The sequence below is a fragment of the Anabrus simplex genome, chromosome X (genome assembly GCF_040414725.1).
Source record: "Anabrus simplex isolate iqAnaSimp1 chromosome X, ASM4041472v1, whole genome shotgun sequence".
Lineage (NCBI taxonomy): Eukaryota > Metazoa > Arthropoda > Insecta > Orthoptera > Tettigoniidae > Anabrus > Anabrus simplex.
The window spans coordinates 115651196-115673351 of NC_090279.1; the positions used below are offsets into that span (position 1 = coordinate 115651196).

The 22156-nt window shown below is 39.3% G+C and overlaps 1 protein-coding gene across 1 annotated transcript in view; it reads left to right on the plus strand.

The window, feature by feature from the left end:
* The window catches only part of GluProRS (Glutamyl-prolyl-tRNA synthetase), a 399755-nt gene that overhangs the window by 13189 nt on the left and 364410 nt on the right, over positions 1-22156 (plus strand). The window contains exon 2 of the mRNA XM_068230702.1: positions 10662-10846. Within this exon, the coding sequence (XP_068086803.1) occupies positions 10662-10846 (185 nt within the window). The remainder of the gene's footprint in view (positions 1-10661; positions 10847-22156) is intronic.

The following is a 22156-nucleotide window of genomic DNA, read 5'->3' on the forward strand; positions in this document are numbered from 1 at the left end:
TGGATATAATTAGTGAGAAGTTTCGAACTGTAGACAGTAAGCAGGTTCAGGATATAGAAAGAGAATGGGTGGCATACAGGGATGCTGTAGTAGAAACAGCAAGGGAGTGCCTAGGAACAACTGTGTGTAAAGATATGAAAAGGCGAACATCTTGGTGGAATGATGAAGTGAGAGCAGTCTGTAAACGTAAAAAGAAGGCTTATCAGAAATGGCTCCAAACAAGGGCAAAGGCAGACAGGGATTGGTACGTAGATGAAAGAAACAGAGCGAAACAAATAGTTGTTGAATCCAAAAAGAAGTCATGGGAAGATTTTGGTAATAACCTGGAAAGGCTAGGTCAAGCAGCAGGGAAACCTTTCTGGACAGTAATACAGAATCTTAGGAAAGGAGGGAAAAAGGAAATGAACAGTGTTTTGAGTAATTCAGGTGAACTCATAATAGATCCCAGGGAATCACTGGATAGGTGGAGGGAATATTTTGAACAGCTTCTCAACGTAAAAGGAAATCTTCCTGGTGGTGTTGCGAACAGTCGAGCTTATGGGGAGGAGGAAAATGATGTTGGTGAAATTATGCTCGAGGAAGTGGAAACGATGGTAAATAAACTCCATTGTTATAAAGCAGCAGGAGTAGATGAAATTAGACCTGAAATGGTGAAGTACAGTGGGAAGGCAGGGATGAAATGGCTTCATAGAGTAGTAAGATTAGCATGGAGTATTGGTAAGGAACCTTCAGATTGGACAAAAGCAGTAATTGCCCATATCTATAAGCAAGGGAACAGGAAGGTATGCAACAACTATCGAGGTATCTCATTGATTATTGTACCAGGCAAAGTATTCACTGGCATCTTGGAAGGGAGGGTGCGATCAGTAGTTTAGAGGAAGTTGGATGAAAACCAGTGTGGTTTCAGACCACAGAGGGGCTGTCAGGATCAGATTTTCAGTATGCGCCAGATAATTGAAAAATGTTACAAGAGGAATAGGCAGTTGTGTTTATGTTTCGTAGATCTAGAGAAAGCATTTGATAGGGTACCGAGGTAAAAGATGTTTGCCATACTGGGGGACTATGGAATTAAAGGTAGATTATTAAAATCAGTCAAAGGCATTTATGTTGACAATTGGGCTTTGGTGAGAACTGATGGTAGAATGAGTTCTTGGTTCAGGATACTTACAGGTGTTAGACAAGGCCGTAATCTTTCACCTTTGCTGTTCGTAGTTTACATGGATCATCTGCTGAAAGGTATAAAATGGCAAGGAGGGATTCAGTTAGGTGGAAATGTCGTAAGCATTCTGACCTATGCTGACGACTTGGTCTTAATGGCAGATTGTCCCGAAAGCCTGCAGTCTAATATCTTGGAACTTGAAAATAGGTGTAATGGGTATGGTATGAAAATTAGCCTCTCAGAGACTAAATTGATGTCAGTAGGTAAGAAATTCAACAGAATTGAATGTCAGATTGGTGATACAAAGCTAGAACAGGTAGATAATTTCATGTATTTAGGTAGTGTGTTCTCTCAGGATGGTAATATAGTAAGTGAGATTGAATCAAGATGTAGTAAAGCTAATGCAGTGAGCTCGCAGTTGCGATCAACAGTATTCTGTAAGAAGGAAGTCAGCTCCCAGACTAAACTATCTTTACATCGGTCTGTTTTCAGACCAACTTTGCTTTACGGGAGCGAAAGCTGGGTGGACTCAGAATATCTTATTCATAAGTTAGAAGTAACAGACCTGGAAGTAGCGAGAATGATTGCTGGTACAAACAGGTGGGAGCAAAGTCAGGAGGGTACTCGCAATGAGGAGATAAAGGCTAAGTTAGGAATGGACTTGATGGATGAAGCTGTACGCATAAACCGGCTTCGGTGGTGGGGTCATATGAGGTGGATGGAGGAGGATGGGTTACCTAGGAGAATAATGGACTATGTTATGGAGGGTAAGAGAAGTAGAGAAGACGACGATGGTTGGATTTAGTTTCTAACGATTTAAAGATAAGAGGTATAGAACTAAATGAGGCCACAGCACCAGTTGCAAATAGAGGAATGTGGTGACGTTTAGTAAATTCACAGGAGCGTGCGGACTGAACGCTGAAAGTCATAACAGTCTTTAATGATAATGCAATGTAATGTAATTACATACCATTTTGTCAAGCAACTCGCCTTTCTCTCAAGTCTTCCCAGCCCAAACTTTGCAAAATTTTTGTACCACTACTTTTTTATAGGATGCTAATTAGTTTATTATGTCACGTATTCAATAGATTAGAAATTTCATAAATTTAGGAATTTATCATTATTTCCGTACGAGACATATTTCGCCCTTCTTTGAGGGAATCATCAGTCATAGTACTACCTCAAGGCATAAATCAGGTACCTGATTTGTAATTAAATTGTAAATACTAAGATATAATATTGACATATTACAGTGGGAAAGTCAAGAGAAAAACAATGTTCAATGATGGTATAGATAACAATATATCAGCCGTTGGCTGTAAATTATCAGTTGTGAAGGATAACAGCGTCAAAATGTTAGGGTATGGGGCAGTTTAAGGGAAAGATAAGTGACTTGCACTAATAGGTAAGACCACAGGGTATTTGACAGTGTCCAGCGTGGTCCATATGAAGTATTGACGTTACATTATCAGAAATGTTGGTAACTATTACTAAAATTTCAGTAAGAAACAGTATTCATTGAGAAAACGATGCTCATGAATATACGGAGTTGAAGGGGCTTATATTAACTTATTTATAGACACAGTAGTCGGCACCAATGCGTAAAACCACAGGGTATTTTAGCAGTGTCCAGCAGTTGTGGTCCAAAGAATCATTGACGCTACTCTATTAGAAAATCTTAGGAAATTATATATATATATATATATATATATATATGGAAGCAGTTTGGGGAGTAAGGGTGCAAAGTGCCTGGCACTAATGTTCATAACAATAATTACTGCCATTGGTTGACGATCACAGTTTGACAGGGCAAATGCACAGTAATATTTACGTTATTCTATTGAACAGTTGGGAAATTACAAGCTTATAAGACATATTTACAAGGGAGCAATTTGGGGAGAAAGGATACAAAATGTCTGGCACCAATGTGCATCACATTATTTCTGCCGTTGGTTGATGATTGCATTATTAACAAGGCAACTACACAGTAATCTGCAGTGTGGTTTGACCTCAGTTCACAGTTATTGGAATGCTAGGAAAAATATTCCAACATTTTTAAGATTGCCTAGTGAGGTTCTATTAGGCGATAGTCATACTGGAAGCTCTCTGGTTGAGGTCCTGTGTTCATGAATATGGCTCCATAAACAACGGTGAATTTGGTTGGCATGGAAAGAAACTATTTCACTATTTCACTTGTTTGGGTGTCGTAATGTTTAGGCATAATTTCGGCGTAGTCGAAACGAAAGGTCATTGAGTACACGGTGCATTGTGAATGGCAAAAATTACGGCAGTTATTTGTTGATAATTGTATTTTCAGGGAACTGTTGCGGGGTTAGAATCTTTCACTTTTGAGTTTTGTTAACTTCTTCATAACTATGAATGCTATGTGAAAAATACCAGCGTGGGATTGTTGATGAGACTTTGCCATAAATGAAAACGTGAAGAACATCGGGACAAAGTTTTTGTTTTTGTTATGCTGGCCTAGTGAAATAGAATGGAGTTGCTTTTGGCATAATTCGCAGTGTAGGGATTAAATGAGAAAGTACAATACTAGAGAGTCTTGGCTAGGACGAGACATCTTCATTTCAGTTTGTGAAGTGGAGCTGTAGTGGCACTCCGTGTTGGTGCGTGCTGGATTTTAGCGTGTTGTTGAAAGTTGTGGTGGATGGAGTGGAAGTTATCTGTAATTGAGATATTATTATTAAATTGGTGTTTAAAGAAAAGATCTAGGTAAGTAAAGAAGAGTAAATGTTTGTGTTACATACCCGATGTGCCGCTGAGAAGCTACTTGTTCGTGAGTGTTGACCGACAGTGAAGGAAGCTCAGTCGGTATTCCGCGCATGTGTTTGTGAGTTTGGTGCTGGGGGGAGGGGGGCATTTGGGAGGGAGGAGCATGGGCGAAGTTCATGTGCAGAGGAGAGTTGACGGAAAGACGGGAGGTAGAATAGAGGGGCGAGCTTGTAATGTGTTGGGAGTGTTGGTTGATATGACATTGATCAATAATGATATTTATCACTTCCAACGCTACTTTTTTTGTCGGAAATCACCCAGAACAAATCAAGCTGCTTTTCGTTGGATTTTTTCCATTTCATCCATCAAGTAATCCTGGTGAGGGTCCCATACACTGGAACCATACTCTACTTGGGGGGTCTTACCAGAGACTTCTATGCCCTCTCCTTTACACCCTTACTACAACCCCTAAACACCCTCATAACAATGTGCAGAGATCTGTACCCTTTGTTTACAATCCCATTTATGTGATTACCCCAATGAAGATCTTTCATTATATTAACATCTAGGTACTTAAAATGATCCCCAAAAGGAACTTCCACCCCATCAACACAGTAATTAAAACAGAGAGCATTTTTCCTATTTGTGAAACTCTCCACCTGACTTTTAACCCCGTTTATCATCATACCATTGCCTGCTTCCCATCTCACAGCATTATCAAGGTCATTTTGCAGTTGCTAACAATCTTGTAACTTATTCATTATTCTACACAGAATAACATCATTCGCAAAAAGCCTTACCTCTGATTCCGCTCCTTTACTCATATTATTTATATATATAAGAAAACATAAAGGTCCGATAATACTGCCTTGAGGAATTCCCCTCTTAATTATTACAGGGTCAGATAAAGCCTCACCTACTCTAATTCTCTGAGATCTATTTTCTAGAAATATAGCAACCCATTCAGTCACTCTTTTGTCTAGTCCAATTGCACTCATTTTAGCCAATAGTCTCCCATGATCCACCCTATCAAATGCTTTAGACAGGTCAATCGTGATACAGTCCATTTGACCTCCAGAATCCAAGATGTCTGGTATATCTTGCTGGAATCCTAGAAGTTGAGTTTCAGTGGAATAACCTTTCCTAAACCCGAACTGCCTTCTATCGAACCAGTTATTAATTTTGCAAACATGTCTAATATAATCAGAAACAATGCCTTCCCAAAGCTTACATGCAATGCAGTCAAACTTACTGGCCTGTAATTTTTAGCTTTATGTCTGTCACCCTTTCCTTTATACACAGGGACTACTATAGCAACTCTCCGTTCATTTGGTATAGCTCTTTCATGCAAACAATAATCAAATAAGTACTTCAGATATGGGACTATATCCCAACATATTGTTTTTAGCATATCCCCAGAAATCCTATCAATTCCAGCTGCATTTCTAGTTTTCAACTTTTGTATCTTATTGTAAATGTCATTGTTATCATATGCAGATATTAATTCTTCTTTAGTATTAGCCACCTCTTCTATCTGGAAATTATCCTTGTAACCAACAATCTTTACATACTGCTGACTGAATAGTTCTGCCTTTTGAAGATCCTCACACATACACTCCCCTTGTTTATTAATGATTCCTGGAATGTCCTTCTTGGAACCTGTTTCTGCCTTAAAGTACCTACATATTCCCTTTAATTTTTCACTAAAATTTGTATGACCACCAATTAAGCTTGACATCATGTTATCCTTAGCTGACTTCTTTGCTAGATTCAATTTCCTATTAAGTTCCTTCAGTTTTTCCTTACTTCCACAGCCATTTCTAACTCTATTTCTTTCCAACCTGCACCTCCTTCTTAGTCTCTTTATTTCTCTATTATGATAAGGTGGGTCTTTACCATTCCTTACCACCTTTAAAGGTACAAACCTGTTTTCACATTCATCAACAGTTGCTATCCATCCCAGAATCTGTTTACATTTTTATTTACCATTTTCCACCGATCATAGTTACTTTTTAAAAACTCCCCCGTGCCTTCTTTATCAGCCATATGGTACTGCTTAATAGTCCTATTTTTACAACCTTCCATTCTATTACATTTATTTTTAACTACGACAAAAACAGCTTAATGATAAATAATACCATCTGTTACTTTGGTTTCTCTTTAGAGCTCATCTGGTTTTATCAGCACTATGCCCAGGATATTTTTCCCTCCAGTTGGTTTCATCATTTTCTGAATCAGCTGCCCTTCTTTGTAACCTTATCACTGCTCCCTAGACCAACCTGTTTCGCTGAATGTACCTCCATATTACCATTCCAAACAAATTTCCTAACTTATACGTACCACTGCGGTTTAAGTGAAGGCCATCTGAGTGCAGATCCCCATCTCCTACCCACCCATTAGGATCTAGAAATCTCACTCCCAGTTTCCCACATACCCACTCCAGTCTCATTTAAATCCCCAATCAACGCGAAACGCTACCACCACCTCCTTCCCCTCCTCCTTCTCTTCTACTGTCCTCAACATCTGCCTCAACCTAATTCCTGGATAACACTCTACCCTTGTTCCCTTTCTGCTACTCATTTTCCCCACATGTCTAACAGTGGAATCCCTCATGACCAGAGCCTCAACCCGTACCCACCACATTTTTTCCCCCTCTTGTCCTGGTCAGCCTTATCTTTCCTGACAGCTGCAGAAGCTACTTCCTCTGTCCTTTTCTCCCTCCCATGACCCTGTTCCTCCTGTCTTTTCCTATCCTCTACTCTACATTTCCCTTTCCTACGTTTTCCCTTCCTCCTACTTCCACACATCTCGGCAAAAGTTCCCTGTTCCTCATCTTCCCTCTGTTCTACCTACAGTGACTCGTACCAATTTCACAGACACCTGTCCTGAATTCTGATCCTAAATAGAGCCCTTAACCTGCATTCTCCTTCCGCTTAGAACGTTAGACAACCTGTCTTCTACAATTCCTTCCCATCCCTCTTTTACACCTGCTGTAACCTGTACATTGTTTGAGGGAGGCCTACCTTCCTGTCTTCTGAGAGAGTCCTAATTATCTCCCACAAACTCTCCAACTCGTGTCCCATACTCCTCAATGCCTCTCCACATCCACAGTTCCTACACTTGCACTCCTTAGTCATTCTCTACGAAACAATGAAAAGAAAAAGTAAAATAACTTATTATGTGGAAAAAGTAAAATGAAAGGAAAGAAATTTAGTCTAGGATAGTACACAAAGATCACATGACAATAAGGTAATTAATATACAACTACAGTACAATACTACTTAGTCTTACTCTATTTTTATCCTACAACACCACAACAGAAAAAAAACTGTCTTCAATTACCGAAAGGAATACACAAGAATTATACAACTCTAAACTGTAGTTAAGCCTATCCTAATTACATCTATAGAATTCTAGTAAGAATTTCTACGGATACCTGTACTATACTACACAAATACAGACCGCCAGGCTAACATAACCTAAATATGTGCTAGTTACATAATATTAATACATATTTCAGTAGTTGGGTGCTCCAAATTAAAATGTAGGCTTAAATACAGTGCTGTAAAACAGATAATTTAAATGATAAATTTTCATTATTGTTAGCACAATTTCATCAGTTACATCAGAGTTTAAATATCTAGCTTGGCTATCATGTAGTGTAGTGCATGAGCGATCTCTGGATTGGTGTTGAATCGCAAACGAGCACTCTGTTCTGCATGATGTCACAAACCTGTATGGCACTCCACAGCAACAGTTTGGTGAGCTGTGGTGCTGTGTGTTTATGAATGAGCAGTGTGTTATGTCTTGTTCATGTTAATATCACTAGTAACGCCAGTCTGATATTACTGTTAATGCCCTGAGGGAAATTTATTCTTTATGTAGTATTCCCTGCCCGGCGACTCATCCCCGCCACCCGGCTGATGACATTTTCTGAAGAACACTGCTTTGCTTAGTTCCTCATACAACAATAAACTACTATTCATTCCTCTGACATGAACCTTCTGTGACTGAACAGTGCACAAGTTCTGGGTATGCTTGCTCATTCTAGAATGTTGAACTGAAATGAAATGGCGTATGGCTTTTAGTGTCGGGAGTGTCTGAGGACAAGTTTAGCTCGCCAGGTGCAGCTCTTTTGATTTGACACCCGTAGGCCACCTGTGCATCATGAGGAGGATGAAATGATGACAAAGACGACACATTCACACAGCCCCCGTGCCAGCGAAATTAAGCAATGATGGTTATAATTCCCGACCCTGCCGGGAATTGAACCTGGGACCCCTGTGACCAAAGGCCATCACGCTAACCATTTAGCAGTGGAGCTGGACAATGTTCAGCTAATACTACAGTATGGAATAGAGGAGCAATTAGTACATGTTTTGAGAAAACAAAATCTTCTCTTTGCCTACCAGTTGAAGTGGGATGAAAAATAGGAAAATGGTACTGTAAATCTTGAGTATTGTAACTCTCGGGGCAGGTCCGAAGCCTTTTACCATGTAACTTTTCTCTAAAATGTAAAGACACTTAATATCTATTCCATCCTTCTAAACTACAAATTGGGATAGAGAGTGCTTAACCCTCTCGAGCTCCCACTCATATTGCATTGAGGTGAACTTATTTTCTCAACTGTTTCTTCCTTAACGTAATGTAAATTGTCTCCTTCTATAAGTCACCTCTTTAGTATGGGATTAGCCCTTGTATTAGAGGCCTAGTGCCAAGTAGGTTTTAATAAAGTGTTGTAGGAGTGCAAGAACGCCTCCTCTCAAGTTGGTATTTTAGAGGCCATGTAATATTTCTTTTTCTTCACTGAATAGGCCTCAGTAGGTTGGGTATTCTTACCCCTGTGTATGTGTCCTTAGAGGACAGCTTGAAAGTGGAGTTTGGTGTGGCCTTTGATAGGCTCGAACTTAAGAGCGAGTTGCTCTTTCTTAAAAGTTGTTTCTGTATGCCTCGAGGAGGCTTTACTGTGTAATTAGGAGCAAGTGCTCCTAGGCATGATTGGGGTTTTCTGCCCCTTTGTTGAACCGTGAACATAAGTAAAGTTGGGCTCATTGCTCAAGAATTATGTGTCTGGCTCTCGGAGCCCAAATCCTATAATACTGTAATTGTACATTCTCGTTTTTTGCTTTGCTACTCTGTACCTGCCATTCTTGTTATTTCTTGATTTTGGAAAGAAAATATAACCTTGTTAAATTTTAAATTAACTTTAATTTCATAGATTGAGACCTGTTCATCCCAGCACCTTCTTTCACCTCTGCTAATCCACCAAACCACGGTAACAATTATTATTATTATTATTATTATTATTATTATTATTATTATTATTATTATTATTATTATTATTATTATTATGAGAGAATTTTCCTCTGTTCAGTGCAGTGTGCTGTCACAGTGTCAGCTTATTGAACAGTACGAAGTTCTACAAAAAAGAAAGAGAAGTACCAAAATCAAAGTGTTAACTGACTATTTAGGAATGGAGTAAACATTTTTCAAAGTGACAAATTCATTTTTCAGTAGTTTAGGTGATTTCTTGTTTTGGTGAAACTTTTTATAACTTCTCAATGTGGAAAGGTAAGAGGGTGACTTAAAACTTTCATACATTAAGAACCTCGGGTAGCACTTTATTAAAGCGGGTGCATGTTTAGGAATGATAAATTCATGCAAAATGTTGTGAAGTGATAGCTGGAGTAGCAGAGAGGAGAGAACCTTCCTCAAAGTATTCTTACTTACGTAGAAAAATTAAAACTGAGACTGTGTCAATCTGGGAATTGCAGACATTTTCTGTGTACCTATTGGCTAGAGCAATTTGCTATTGTCACCACTAGACCTTTTATCATGTGTGTCTAAAGGGCCACGACTCTCTGTGAAAATAATGAAACTATGAAGTTTGAAAGTGCCATGGTGTGTGCGGGTTGTGTCCACAATGTGATTTTATAAAGTACAGTAGGAGTGAAATTCAGTTTTTTTAATTATTGTTTTTTAGGCATGGCAGAGGTCTCGTCATGCTGTCACAGGAATACTGGAGATCTGTGTGCTGCTTTGCGGCTCTAACCTGGGGGCATAAGGGCTTCTCGCTTGCCCCTGGAACAGTGATCTAACCTATCCAGACCAGTTATCTTGTCACTAGCTGTATCTACGGCATGTTATGACGTGGTGCGAGTTGTGCCATGTTGAAGTCCTAACCTCTCGCTCCGACACAGATAGGTCTTATGGCGACGATGGGATAGGAAAGGCAAAGAAGTGGCCATGGCCTTCAGTAAGGTACAGCCTGCTGCTGACTGGGGTTCGAACCCGCTAACTCCCGAATGCAAGCTGATGGGTGTTTGACCGAAACCGCACAGCTACTTTCTGGGTAAACCTCTTTCTTGCTCTTCAGATAGTGAAGGTTTACCAAACTCTACGATTCAAGTGAACTGCAGATCGAGTTGTTTGCAGTGACAAGGCTTGACGGTGAAAACTAATTTCTTACTAACCGCGTTTTTGTTTATCCGAGGAGTGGCTGCCACCCATTAACATGGATAATTGACACTCGACTACTGGTGCATAAACCAAGTTCTTTTGTGCACGATATTAAATGTCTTAAGAAATCTACAGCCTACAGTATAAGGAGAAGCTTCAACGTCTTCTGTCGTCTATGGTCCTGAGTATGTTAGTAATGACCGCAGTCATGGCCTAGATTTGCAAAAATCCTACCAGTGTTAGTATGTGATTTAGAAAGATAGCAAAAATAATTTTAAAATTCTCGTAACTGTGAAGTTTTTTCTTTATGTAGGTGGTCTGCTGACGTTGAAGATGTTGGAGACAACACAGTCTGTTGATGTGGTATGGGGAGCTGCCACAAGTCTGGAGCTTCAAGACAACATCACTTTACAGTCGAGCGTAAACATCAGTCGATATTTTGCCAGAGTAGCGCCCTCTGCTAACTTATATGGGGAGACTCTTATTGACAAAGCTGAGGTAAGCTCTGCTAACTTATATGGGGAGACTCTTATTGACAAAGCTGAGGTAAGCTCTGCTAACTTATATGGGGAGACTCTTGTCGACAAAGCTGAGGTAAGCTCTGCTAACTTATATGGGGAGACTCTTGTCGACAAAGCTGAGGTAAGGACAAGAGCATCGTTACACAAATGCTGTTCTTGGTTGGAATTTTAAAATGCCCCTGATGATCAATTGTGATTTTAAACTGTTGTTTATTTCCATAAATATAAACATGGCTGAGAACAGTAGATTTAAAAAAAAAAAAATTTTTTTTTTCAATTTTGTAGTAACAATAAATTTTGCATTTCAATACTTTTAACTGTATTACTTGCCCTATGTTTAGAATCTATCTGTAATAATAAAAGAAAATGTGTGTGTGTGTCCCCCCAATGCCCAGCCAAATCTACGGCACACAGAGATCTTAAATTTTAAAAATAGCTAGATGAAAGGGACCCAAATGCACATTGAAGCCAGATTTTTAATTTTCGGTTTCATTGGCGAGTTTCAGAAAAATTAATTTATTAGGTGTATGGGTTAAGAAAACAAATACTGGTTAGTGAAAAGATTCAACAACAGGCGTGGTGGTTGTGATCGTTAAAGCACCAGTTTAATTCGTATGTTTTTTTTTTTTTTTGCTAGGGGCTTTACGTCGAATTCGTATGGTTTAATCCACAGCTTAGATGGTTGTAGTTCCAGTGGTCGCAAATATTTTTACTATCAGATTGTTGGCAGGCAGGCTAGGAGAGATAGTGGTATACAATTTCTAATTAATTTTTAGGCATGTATGTGAGTTTACTTTTTTTAAATATGCATTTCTAATAATAATGCTATTTGCTTTACGTCCCACTAACTACTTTTACGGTCTTCGGAGACGCCCATGTGCATTTCTGTCATTGAAGTGATTGTACTTGCAGACCTAAAATTATAAGTTTTTATAGACACGATAAGGGCCTTTGAGTTTATATATAAAATTAAAAGTTTAACAGTCCCACCTTTTCAATACAAAATTTTTGTAAAGGGGGTTACATTACAATCCGCCAAGACTCAGTACATTCACAGACTCAGAAATGAGCAACTTACAACAGCTTAGTTCACCGAGCCTTTACTGTACCTATGTTTAAAACAGATCTAAAAAATGAACTGAACACCATTCAAGGTATTGCAAAATCCAATGGTTACAATAATTTTTTAATTGAAAGAATAATAAGCAAATACAGACATCGTCCTTCGACCACATTAAAGAAAGAAAAACCCAACGTTCCCTTAATCTCCACCTTCACGTTTAATAAAGATATTTATAAAATCACTAACATTTTTAAGAAACACAGTGTAAAATAGCCTTTAAAACAAATAATAAAAATGCAGATATCTTATACAAATCCACATTAGTTAAAAGAATTAATAGTTTCTCAAACTCGGAGTTTACAGGATCAAGTTTAATACTTGCAATTTTTCATATGTTGGACAGACTGGGAGAAGTTTCAACACAAGATATTCAGAACATACTAATGCCCTAAGATATAATAAATTCTCAGCAGTAGGTCAACACATGCAAGATTACAATCATAATTTTACTAACATAGAGCAAGATATGGAAATCCTTAAGATATTAAACAAAGGCCCCCTACTTGATATAACAGAAAACTGTTTTATACATTTAGATCAGTACTTCAATTCAAACTACAACCTTACTGACATTTCAGAGAAATCCAACATTCTATTTGACCTTCTCATTATTATTTTTAGCAATTTTAATTTAACAAATCAAAAATCTATTTTCCATTCAATTCATGATACCTTTCCACAGCATTTACCCCTATTCCCATAGCCCTCAGCCCCTCCTCACTTCTCCCTCCCTTCCCCATTCTCTCCGATCTGCCCTACTCCGCTTTTTTCCCCCCCTCCTTTCCTGATCTTCCTTCCCTTCATATCAGTTATGCAATACGTTCATCACATTGCAGCGCAGGGTGAGTCAGATATTATATTTTTATTATTTTTGTTGTTTTTATTTTTACTAATTTGGCTTTTTATTATTATTATTTATCAGTTCACTTGTTTCCGCATTAAACTGCGAATCTTCTCCACCTAATAATAATGTACAATGGGCGATTGTTGTTAGTCCGCCCTGTCAACATATTATTAATATTTGAATTATTTATATGTACATGTTTCGGGAGCCTTAACTCCCTTCATCAGCATATTTACATTAAAATCAACCTTATCCAAGTCTCAAGATACATCATCATATCATATTAACATTAAGCATTGTCCTGTATAACCTCAACTCTAGACCAATATACGTACACTTAGCTTTTTTTAATAATAATGTCTGTTGTAACCCAACATATAAGACATCTTGATCTGGTCCATCCATCGTAACGGTACACGTCCTCTAGGTCTTCGGCCGTCGACTTTTCGCTCTGATAAGTATTTCCATTGATTCCTGTCTTCTGGCAGTATGACCAAAATATCTGAGTTCTTTCTGGTTGATAAGGTTCGACAGTCTTTCTGATGCCGAGCTGTTGCATGATCGATTCATTAGTACAGTGTGTTGTCCATGGTATTCGCTTTAATCTCCTATAGCACTACATTTCTAAAGCATCAATCCTGCGGTAATCCGCGTCATCCTTCATCGTCCAAGTTTCTGCTGCATATGTCGCGATAGGGAAGATCAGAGTTCAAATGAGGGTGAACTTTGTCTTGGAAGTGATGGAGGTGTCCTTCCCGATGTGGGTAAGTTATGCTGTTGAATTTCTCACAATCGCAATAAGCTTACGGATCTCAGGTTCACAGTCTCCGGTATTTGTGACAATAGATCCCAGATACTCGAAGCGACTGACAACCTCATAATCAGCAATTCTTGTTATGGTAGGTCTGTTATTAAAACGATCTACAATCATCACTTTGGTCTTTTTATTGTTGATTTCAAGACCATATTCTCTGCTTCACTTGTCTAACCTCCGCATGATAGTTTCTAGTTCATGATCATCTGTTGCAATTATCACAGTGTCATCTGCATATCTGAGATTGTTAATTTTCCTGACACCAACTGTGATGCCGTCTCTCCAATTCTCGAGAATCTCCCTCATAATGTACTCACTGTATACATTAATAGGAGCGGGAGAGAATGCAACCTTGTCACACTCCAGCACTAGGAGAAAAGATGTCTGAGAAGTTGCCATTAACTCTCACTGTCGCAGTGTTAAAAGAGTACAGTTATTGAATCAGGTACACTAAATGTCTCGGCGTCCCCAACTCAATGAGTATAGGTCAGAGCTTTGTCCATTTTTACCTTATTGAAGGCTTTCTTATAGTCCACGAAGCACAGGAACATCTTGATATTTTACTCCCTTGCGTTCTCTGTGAGCTGAAGTAAGAAGGTCTTCAGCCTCTCATTCAGCACCGTGAGCATGATTTTACTGGCATGGGAGATGAGGGCTGTCGTTTGATAGTTTGCACAGTCAAGTGGAGAACCTTTCTTGAACAGTGGTACGAAGATGGAGTGGCATCACTTCTCCGGCCAATTTCTGGATGACCGAGCTCGATAGCTGCAGTCGCTTAAATGCGGCCAGTATCCAGTAATCGGGAGATAGTGGGTTCGAGCCCCACTGTCGGCAGCCCTGAAGATGGTTTTCCGTGGTTTCCCATTTTCACACCAGGCAAATGCCGGGGCTGTACCTTAATGAAGGCCACGGCCGCTTCCTTCCACATCCTAGACCTTTCCTCTCCCATCGTCGCCATAAGACATATCTGTGTCGGTGCGACGTTAAGCAAAATAGCAAAAAAAAATTCTGGATGTCCATATCTTCTGACATAACTTGTGGAGGATGTCGACAGCTAGGTCACCCATGTTCTTTAGGATTTCAGCAGTGATTCCATTTTGACCTGGTGCTTTCCGGTTGTGGAACTTTTTTTTTTTCACTTTACACTTCTTCTCTAAGGATCATTGGTTCAATGTCTGTTGGGTTCTGGTGACCTGGCATTGGTTGTGGGTCATCGGTGAATAGCTTGATGCAGTATTCTCTCCATACTTTGGCGATGCCTGCTGCATTTGTGATTATATTCCCTTGGGCTTCTTTAATAATCTGAGTCTTAGGCATAAACTCTTGTGCTAAGTATTTCACCTTGTCGTACAGTTCTGCACTGTGATTTTTGATCACATATGCCTCTAGTTCTGGACACAGTTTCTTAATATGTTCATTCTTGTCTCTTCTACAAGCGTGTTTGATATCATTGTTCATTTTTTTCATTAGTCGTCCTTGTTGTTTTGGATCTTCAACTGTGAGCCGGATGTTTAGTCTTGTTTCAACCAGTGCCAAAGTTTTGTCAGTCATCCAGTGTTGTCGCTTCACTGCGGTGTTCATCTTTATTATTAACAAATACTTTGCAAATGGGAAATATCCCGGTGGCAATGGTCACTTACAGTAATGTGATAATAAGGTAAACATAATTACCCAACAACAAACAAACAAGCAAACAACAAGAGTACAACATATGCAAAGAAAATATTACATTCTAAATCCAGCATCATATACAAATTCACAAAAAACTTAAGTATTTCCCAGTGCTTAACACTACAGTGTACAAAATTACTGTAGGTTGAACTTACTACGCTTAACATTACAAGTCATAATAAAGTAAGGTTAAAAACATTGATAATTACCCAACAACATTAACAACAAGATGAGTACAACAAGCAATTCCCTGGAAAGAGAATACCACAAGAAAAAAAACTCCTAGTTTCACAATCTAAACCAAGCAGAAAATGACAAATTCAGTGTCCGTAATTGACAACTTTTACTTTCCACTTTATACTAACATTAATGATCTTAAATGACTTGATACTGGAAGGGAATCTATCAAAGACTGCTGGAAGTAATTTATTCCAATCCTTTATGGTCCTGTTAACGAAGGAAATCTTAACCCACGTCCGTATGCTGGTTTCTGGCCCTAATTTTATGCTTATGATCATTTCTCGAATAGTATGAGGGAGGTTCCAAACTATTCATAATACTACTCCAGGCAGCCATTCCCGTATAGCTCTTATAAAGACCACGCAGGCGAGCTCTAGTTTGTCTAGATTCAAGGCTTTTCCAATTAATGTTATTCCTCCTATTCCTGGTTACGAAACACATCGCTCTTCTTTGAACTTTTTCTAGGGAATTTATTAAACCCACCCTGTACGCATCCCAGCACGCAGATCCATATTGGAGAATCGGTCTTACCAAGCATTTATAAGCTTTACTTTTGGCACCAGAATTAGCTTTCTTGGGATTCTGGATAATAAAATTTAACGATCTCCAGGATTTTTTAACTTGGGACCTTGCTCGCTGCATCTGTGATCCATTCTTCAATTCTCTTTCAAGCCATGTCACACCCTCTAGGTTAGTTGCTGGTTTGCTCAGTTTTATTCTAAGATAGGCCAAGAGTAGACGACGATCCAATCCGTATTCCACACTAGGTTTGGTTTTCACATTACGGAAGGTGATTCTCCGCCTTTTATCGACAAGGATGTAATCAATTTGGTTCTTAAAATGCCCATTCGGGGAGGTCCACATAAAGAGATGACATTTGTTGTATTTAAACATGGTATTCATAATGGAAATACTATTGTCGGTTGCAAACAGCATCAACCGATTGCCTCGCTCATTGCGTGCACCCAGGCCATACTGTCCTACAGTTTCTCGCAAGTGGTTGTCCATCGAGGTGGTTCCTACTTTTGCATTGAAGTCTCCCAGTATGATGGTAATACCTCTTGGTTTAAGTGATTCTATAGTATCTTTCATGTCTGCATAGAAGTCTTTGATCTCTTGGTCGTCTGCAGCGATGGTGGGTTGATATACCTGGATCAGTTGTAGTTTATATGGTTTTGTGTTCAGAGTGAGGATCAGTATTCTTTCATTGATAGGTCTGTATTCCTCAACATATTGGGATATCCGCTTATCAGAAAGAAACAATGTATATTACGTGGTCATCTGTTTCAAAATGCCCATCAGTTCATAAATAGCACACCTACCAAGACGCATGGCTAGTGCATACCTTGGAGACTATTGCATAGGTTACTTTTCATGACTAAATGGTTAGCGTGCTGGCCTTTGGTCACAGGGGTCCCTGGTTTGATTCCCGTCAGGGTCGGTAATTTTAACCATCATTGGGTAATTTTGCTGGCGCGGGGGCTGGGTGTATGTGTCGTCTTCATCATTTCATCCTCATCGTGACGCACAGGTCGCCTACGGGTGTCAAATCAAAAGATCTGCACCTGGCAAGCCGATCCTGTCCTTGGACACTCCCGGCACTAAAAGCCATACGCCATTTCATTTTTTGAGCCAATGCACTATGAGATACTTAGTCTCATTTTCAGAAATTGATGCCTGCCTGGCCATCAGATGATATATATGTTGATTCGCATAGAGAATCTGAAATATTTGACCTAAATGAGTAAATTTATAATACCAATATAGCAGTGACCTCTTGGTTGGTGTGTTATTTACCAACTGATGAGCATAACTTAGCACACTGGGGCGAAATGCTGGCAACCAGGAATGAGTTAGCTGGAAAACTTATAATGTCTAATAACGTACCAACTATATTGGTATTATAAATTTACCGAGCTCGATAGCTGCAGTCGCTTAAGTGCGGCCAGTATCCAGTATTCGGGAGATAGTAGGTTCGAACCCCACTATCGGCAGCCCTGAAGATTGTTTTCCGTGGTTTCCCATTTTCACATCAGGCAAATGCTGGGGCTGTACCTTAATTAAGACCACGACCGCTTCCTTACCACTCCTAGCCCTTTCCCATCCCACCGTCACCATAACACCTATCTGTGTCGGTGCGATGTAAAGAAAGAAAAAAAAGAGGTTATATAAATTTACTCATTCAGGACATACATTTCAGGTTCTGTATGGGAATCAACATCGATATAAATAGTTATTGTCATTGGACCTGCCTAGCACGGCTCGAACGTCTGCAACATTAGCGGTCATCTTTAAGAGCATCACGCCAGTCACTGCTAGATAGACCATCATGGCGTGTTATTCAACTGTTCGCTGAAAGGTTTTCTTTAAATAAGATGACACCTTTACCCTTGTGTGGAAGCTGACACCGTACAGTTGTAAATAATTTTGTAAACTTTTATCCTTCTGCCATATGAAATAAAATCAGAGGAGTAAATGAAATGAAACGAATGATGTGATATTATAATAGGAAGGGAGAGGGTGAAACCCGGTGTCAGCACAAAGCCTACTCCTGTTGAATAACATCAATGGGTCCACTCGAGGCTTTACATCCCCATCTGACAGACCAATCGCGATCAACAGTGTCGAATGCCCTCACTCCTTGTGAACACTGCGGAGAGGTTTGAAATTGAATCCAGGCTTTTAGAACACAATTTAGTGGTTAGAAATTCTCCACCTCTAGACATGATATCATGATGTTCGAGTTCTTACCCACAGTAAATACTACAGGTCTAGGATTATACGGGAAGCTGTGGAAATACATAAAAATCCTAATAGTTTTAACAGGGACACTGGCTATCTACGTGGTTGCCAGCCATTACAGATTTACTTTGGTAGTTCTCTTCCCTTTCCTTTCTGTATTATTTTGTTTCAGTGTTTACCAAATTCGTAAGTTCGTCATCAAGAGTTGGTTCCTTCCAAACTATGTGTATGTCATACTTTCAAAACGTCTCGCCTCATTATCTTCCTCTGGTTTTCTCCACACACTTTCTTTATATTATTCAGCTCTGTTCTATTCTATCCTGGTCTTTCGTTGCATTTTATTTTATTAGTCTCTATTTATTTTTTCTACCACATAATTATATCTCTGATTCCTCTGATACTTCTGTCACACAAAGGTGGTGTGATAGAACGTCTTAATTGGAGTTTAATGTTTTGGTCAGCGCTGTGAGCCACCTGGTGACAAATGAGCGTACCACTACAGCTCCAAGGGCAAAGCATTCTTAAATTCGAACCCTCATTATTGCATAAGTCTTCCTCATGTGTTGTCTTCACACGGTATAAGCCCAAAAGCATGGGCTGTGAAAGTATCAGTGTTAACAATTCTCCTGCCAGCCAACATTCTGGTGGTGTTAATTTTTCATGTATATGTTTATATATAATAGAAAGTAATGATATAAAAATAGCAATGTTTCTTTAAATTTTATGTCCCACTAGCTACTCTTCAGTTTTCAAAAACACCTAATTTCCTGAATAGTGTCCCAGAGGAGTTCTTTTACTTGGCTGTAAATCAGCAGTGTATGTGGGATCTGAGAAGGGAGAAAGAAAGAGCTGCTTCACAGCATTATAAGAACAAAATGACATATCTTGTTTTATCCTTAGGCATGAAAGATATGAATTGTCTCAGCTTATAATGGAAGGTAAGATGGAGGAAAGGAGGGGAGAAGGGGTCTCTAATGTACCACAGTGGACAGCTTATTAGAAGAGTTGAAGACAAATGCACTTGCCGTAGTGATCACCAAACTTTGTTAAGAAGACTGTAGTAGACTGTGTGGAATGTGTGGTAAAACATCCAAAATCATTTTAACACAGAGAAATAGAGATAAGGTGGTAGACCACACTAGCCATAGGCTGAGCAACTTGAAGATTCAAAATGATACAGTAGTTGTCACAGTACGGGGATGTACTGTCGGTTATGCGACAGTAAAGGCCGAGAGTCTCTGTGGCCATTGGATGACGGCAGTACTGGTGGAGCAGTGACATTTTGGGCGGGCTAGTAGCGAAGTAGGCGAATTCTTGGTGCTCACGATAAGGAAGTTCCTACAAGACGCTGGAAGCTGATAACATTGAGGAATGCACTCTGAACTATCTGGAAACTTTGAAATTTTGCAAACATACAACAAAGAGCAAACCCGGTGAGATAGAGATGGTCTTGTGTTCAACAATCACGAGTGAACATAAGCAATTATGAGACTTGGTAAGTCTATGTCGAGTCATTCATCGGGCCAATTAATTGAAGGAACAAGAATCCACCTGATCGATACTTTCACTTTTATTTAGCCTTAGGCTATTTCAATAGACATTAGATTAAAAGTTCAGAACATGTTTCGAATGCGTTGCATTCATCATCAGCTGCTTGCATTTGGCAAAAGTAAAAATTAGCTAAAAACAGTCTCACAATTTTCTTAAAACCTTAAAAACAAGTGTTAGTAGTGCGTGTGTGAATGGATGGGGGGGGGGGGGGAAGAGGGGGGGGGGATGCATTGAAGGCGTTTGTTAGTTAAACTAAGACTTATTATTAAAAATCTTAAAGTTAAAAACACTGATGGACTAAAATACAGTTCACTATGAGTCTTGTGAATTTTCCATGAGTTCGTTGATTACTGAAGAACTTGTATGCACTATGTGAAGTATTTCTGTTGAGCTATTAGTAAAAAGTTTCCTTGAGAAGGCATCCGGTGTTTTCACGTCTCTTATCTCCTGTTGAGTGGAGAGGTGTGGCTTGTTTCGAATATGAAGTTTGCTAATTTGTAGTTTGTATGAAAACAGTTGGATCGTCTGTATCACGATCTGTAACTGGCAGGAAAAGTGCGGCTGTTAGTTGGAGTTTGAAAGACGTAACGGATAATAAGTCTTTAAATGTAGGAAAGTATAAAAGTATGAACTTACCCTTGTCTTGCGTGTTAGTTTAACTTCCCGTGCTGCGGGAGTGGGTTTAATCCGGCTGCCTTCAGCCTTGTATTGTAACTGTGTGCTGTAGTTCGTGAGTTAGCCTGGTTAGGAGGGAGGGGAAATGCGGACGCGTCGTCATTTGCTATATCGGGCGGGGAGGAGGTTACTGCTTGTGACGTATCGGCCTTGTGATTGCTTGAAGTATGCGCTGGGCGTGTTTGCTTCCTTCGTAATAACTCAATGTATCTCAGCATGCATTCAAATAAGGGGTTCCTCTGTTCGTTTACTTCATTCAAATTCTTGTCCTTATTAAATGACTTGTCTAGAAGGATATGAATATTTTCCAGACTGTTCATTAACCTTCCCTTGTTTAGCGTATTGAGAATTACTAGGTCTTGTTTAATGTCTGTGAATCTATGGCCTGTTTCACTCATGTGTACTCCCATTGCTGAGAATCTTTTATGTTTCTCCGCGTTGACGTGTTCTAAGTACCTTATTGTGAAGTTACGTCCGGATTGCCCTATGTATGTGGCCTTGCACTGATTGCATGTCAGTTTATAAACACCTGAATCCTGGAACCGCTCCTCACTATTTTGATTGACCATATTGTGGTTGAAAAATTTTTGTCTTGTATTGTTAGTCGTCGAGAACGCTATTTTTATGTCATGCTTCTTGAATAAATTGGTAATTGCATAAATGTTGGGATTGTTAAAGGTGAACCTTACGTACTTTTTTGTTTGCTCTGATTGTTTTGTTAAGTTTGTTTGTAGTTTATGCTTGCGTTTGGCAATTAATCCGTTTAACTTAAAAACCATTAACGGATTAATTGCCAAACGCAAGCATAAACTACAAACAAACTTAACAAAACAATCAGAGCAAACAAAAAAGTACGTAAGGTTCACCTTTAACAATCCCAACATTTATGCAATTACCAATTTATTCAAGAAGCATGACATAAAAATAGCGTTCTCGACGACTAACAATACAAGACAAAAATTTTTCAACCACAATATGGTCAATCAAAATAGTGAGGAGCGGTTCCAGGATTCAGGTGTTTATAAACTGACATGCAATCAGTGCAAGGCCACATACATAGGGCAATCCGGACGTAACTTCACAATAAGGTACTTAGAACACGTCAACGCGGAGAAACATAAAAGATTCTCAGCAATGGGAGTACACATGAGTGAAACAGGCCATAGATTCACAGACATTAAACAAGACCTAGTAATTCTCAATACGCTAAACAAGGGAAGGTTAATGAACAGTCTGGAAAATATTCATATCCTTCTAGACAAGTCATTTAATAAGGACAAGAATTTGAATGAAGTAAACGAACAGAGGAACCCCTTATTTGAATGCATGCTGAGATACATTGAGTTATTACGAAGGAAGCAAACACGCCCAGCGCATACTTCAAGCAATCACAAGGCCGATACGTCACAAGCAGTAACCTCCTCCCCGCCCGATATAGCAAATGACGACGCGTCCGCATTTCCCCTCCCTCCTAACCAGGCTAACTCACGAACTACAGCACACAGTTACAATACAAGGCTGAAGGCAGCTGGATTAAACCCACTCCCGCAGCACGGGAAGTTAAACTAACACGCAAGACAAGGGTAAGTTCATACTTTTATACTTTCCTACATTTAAAGACTTATTA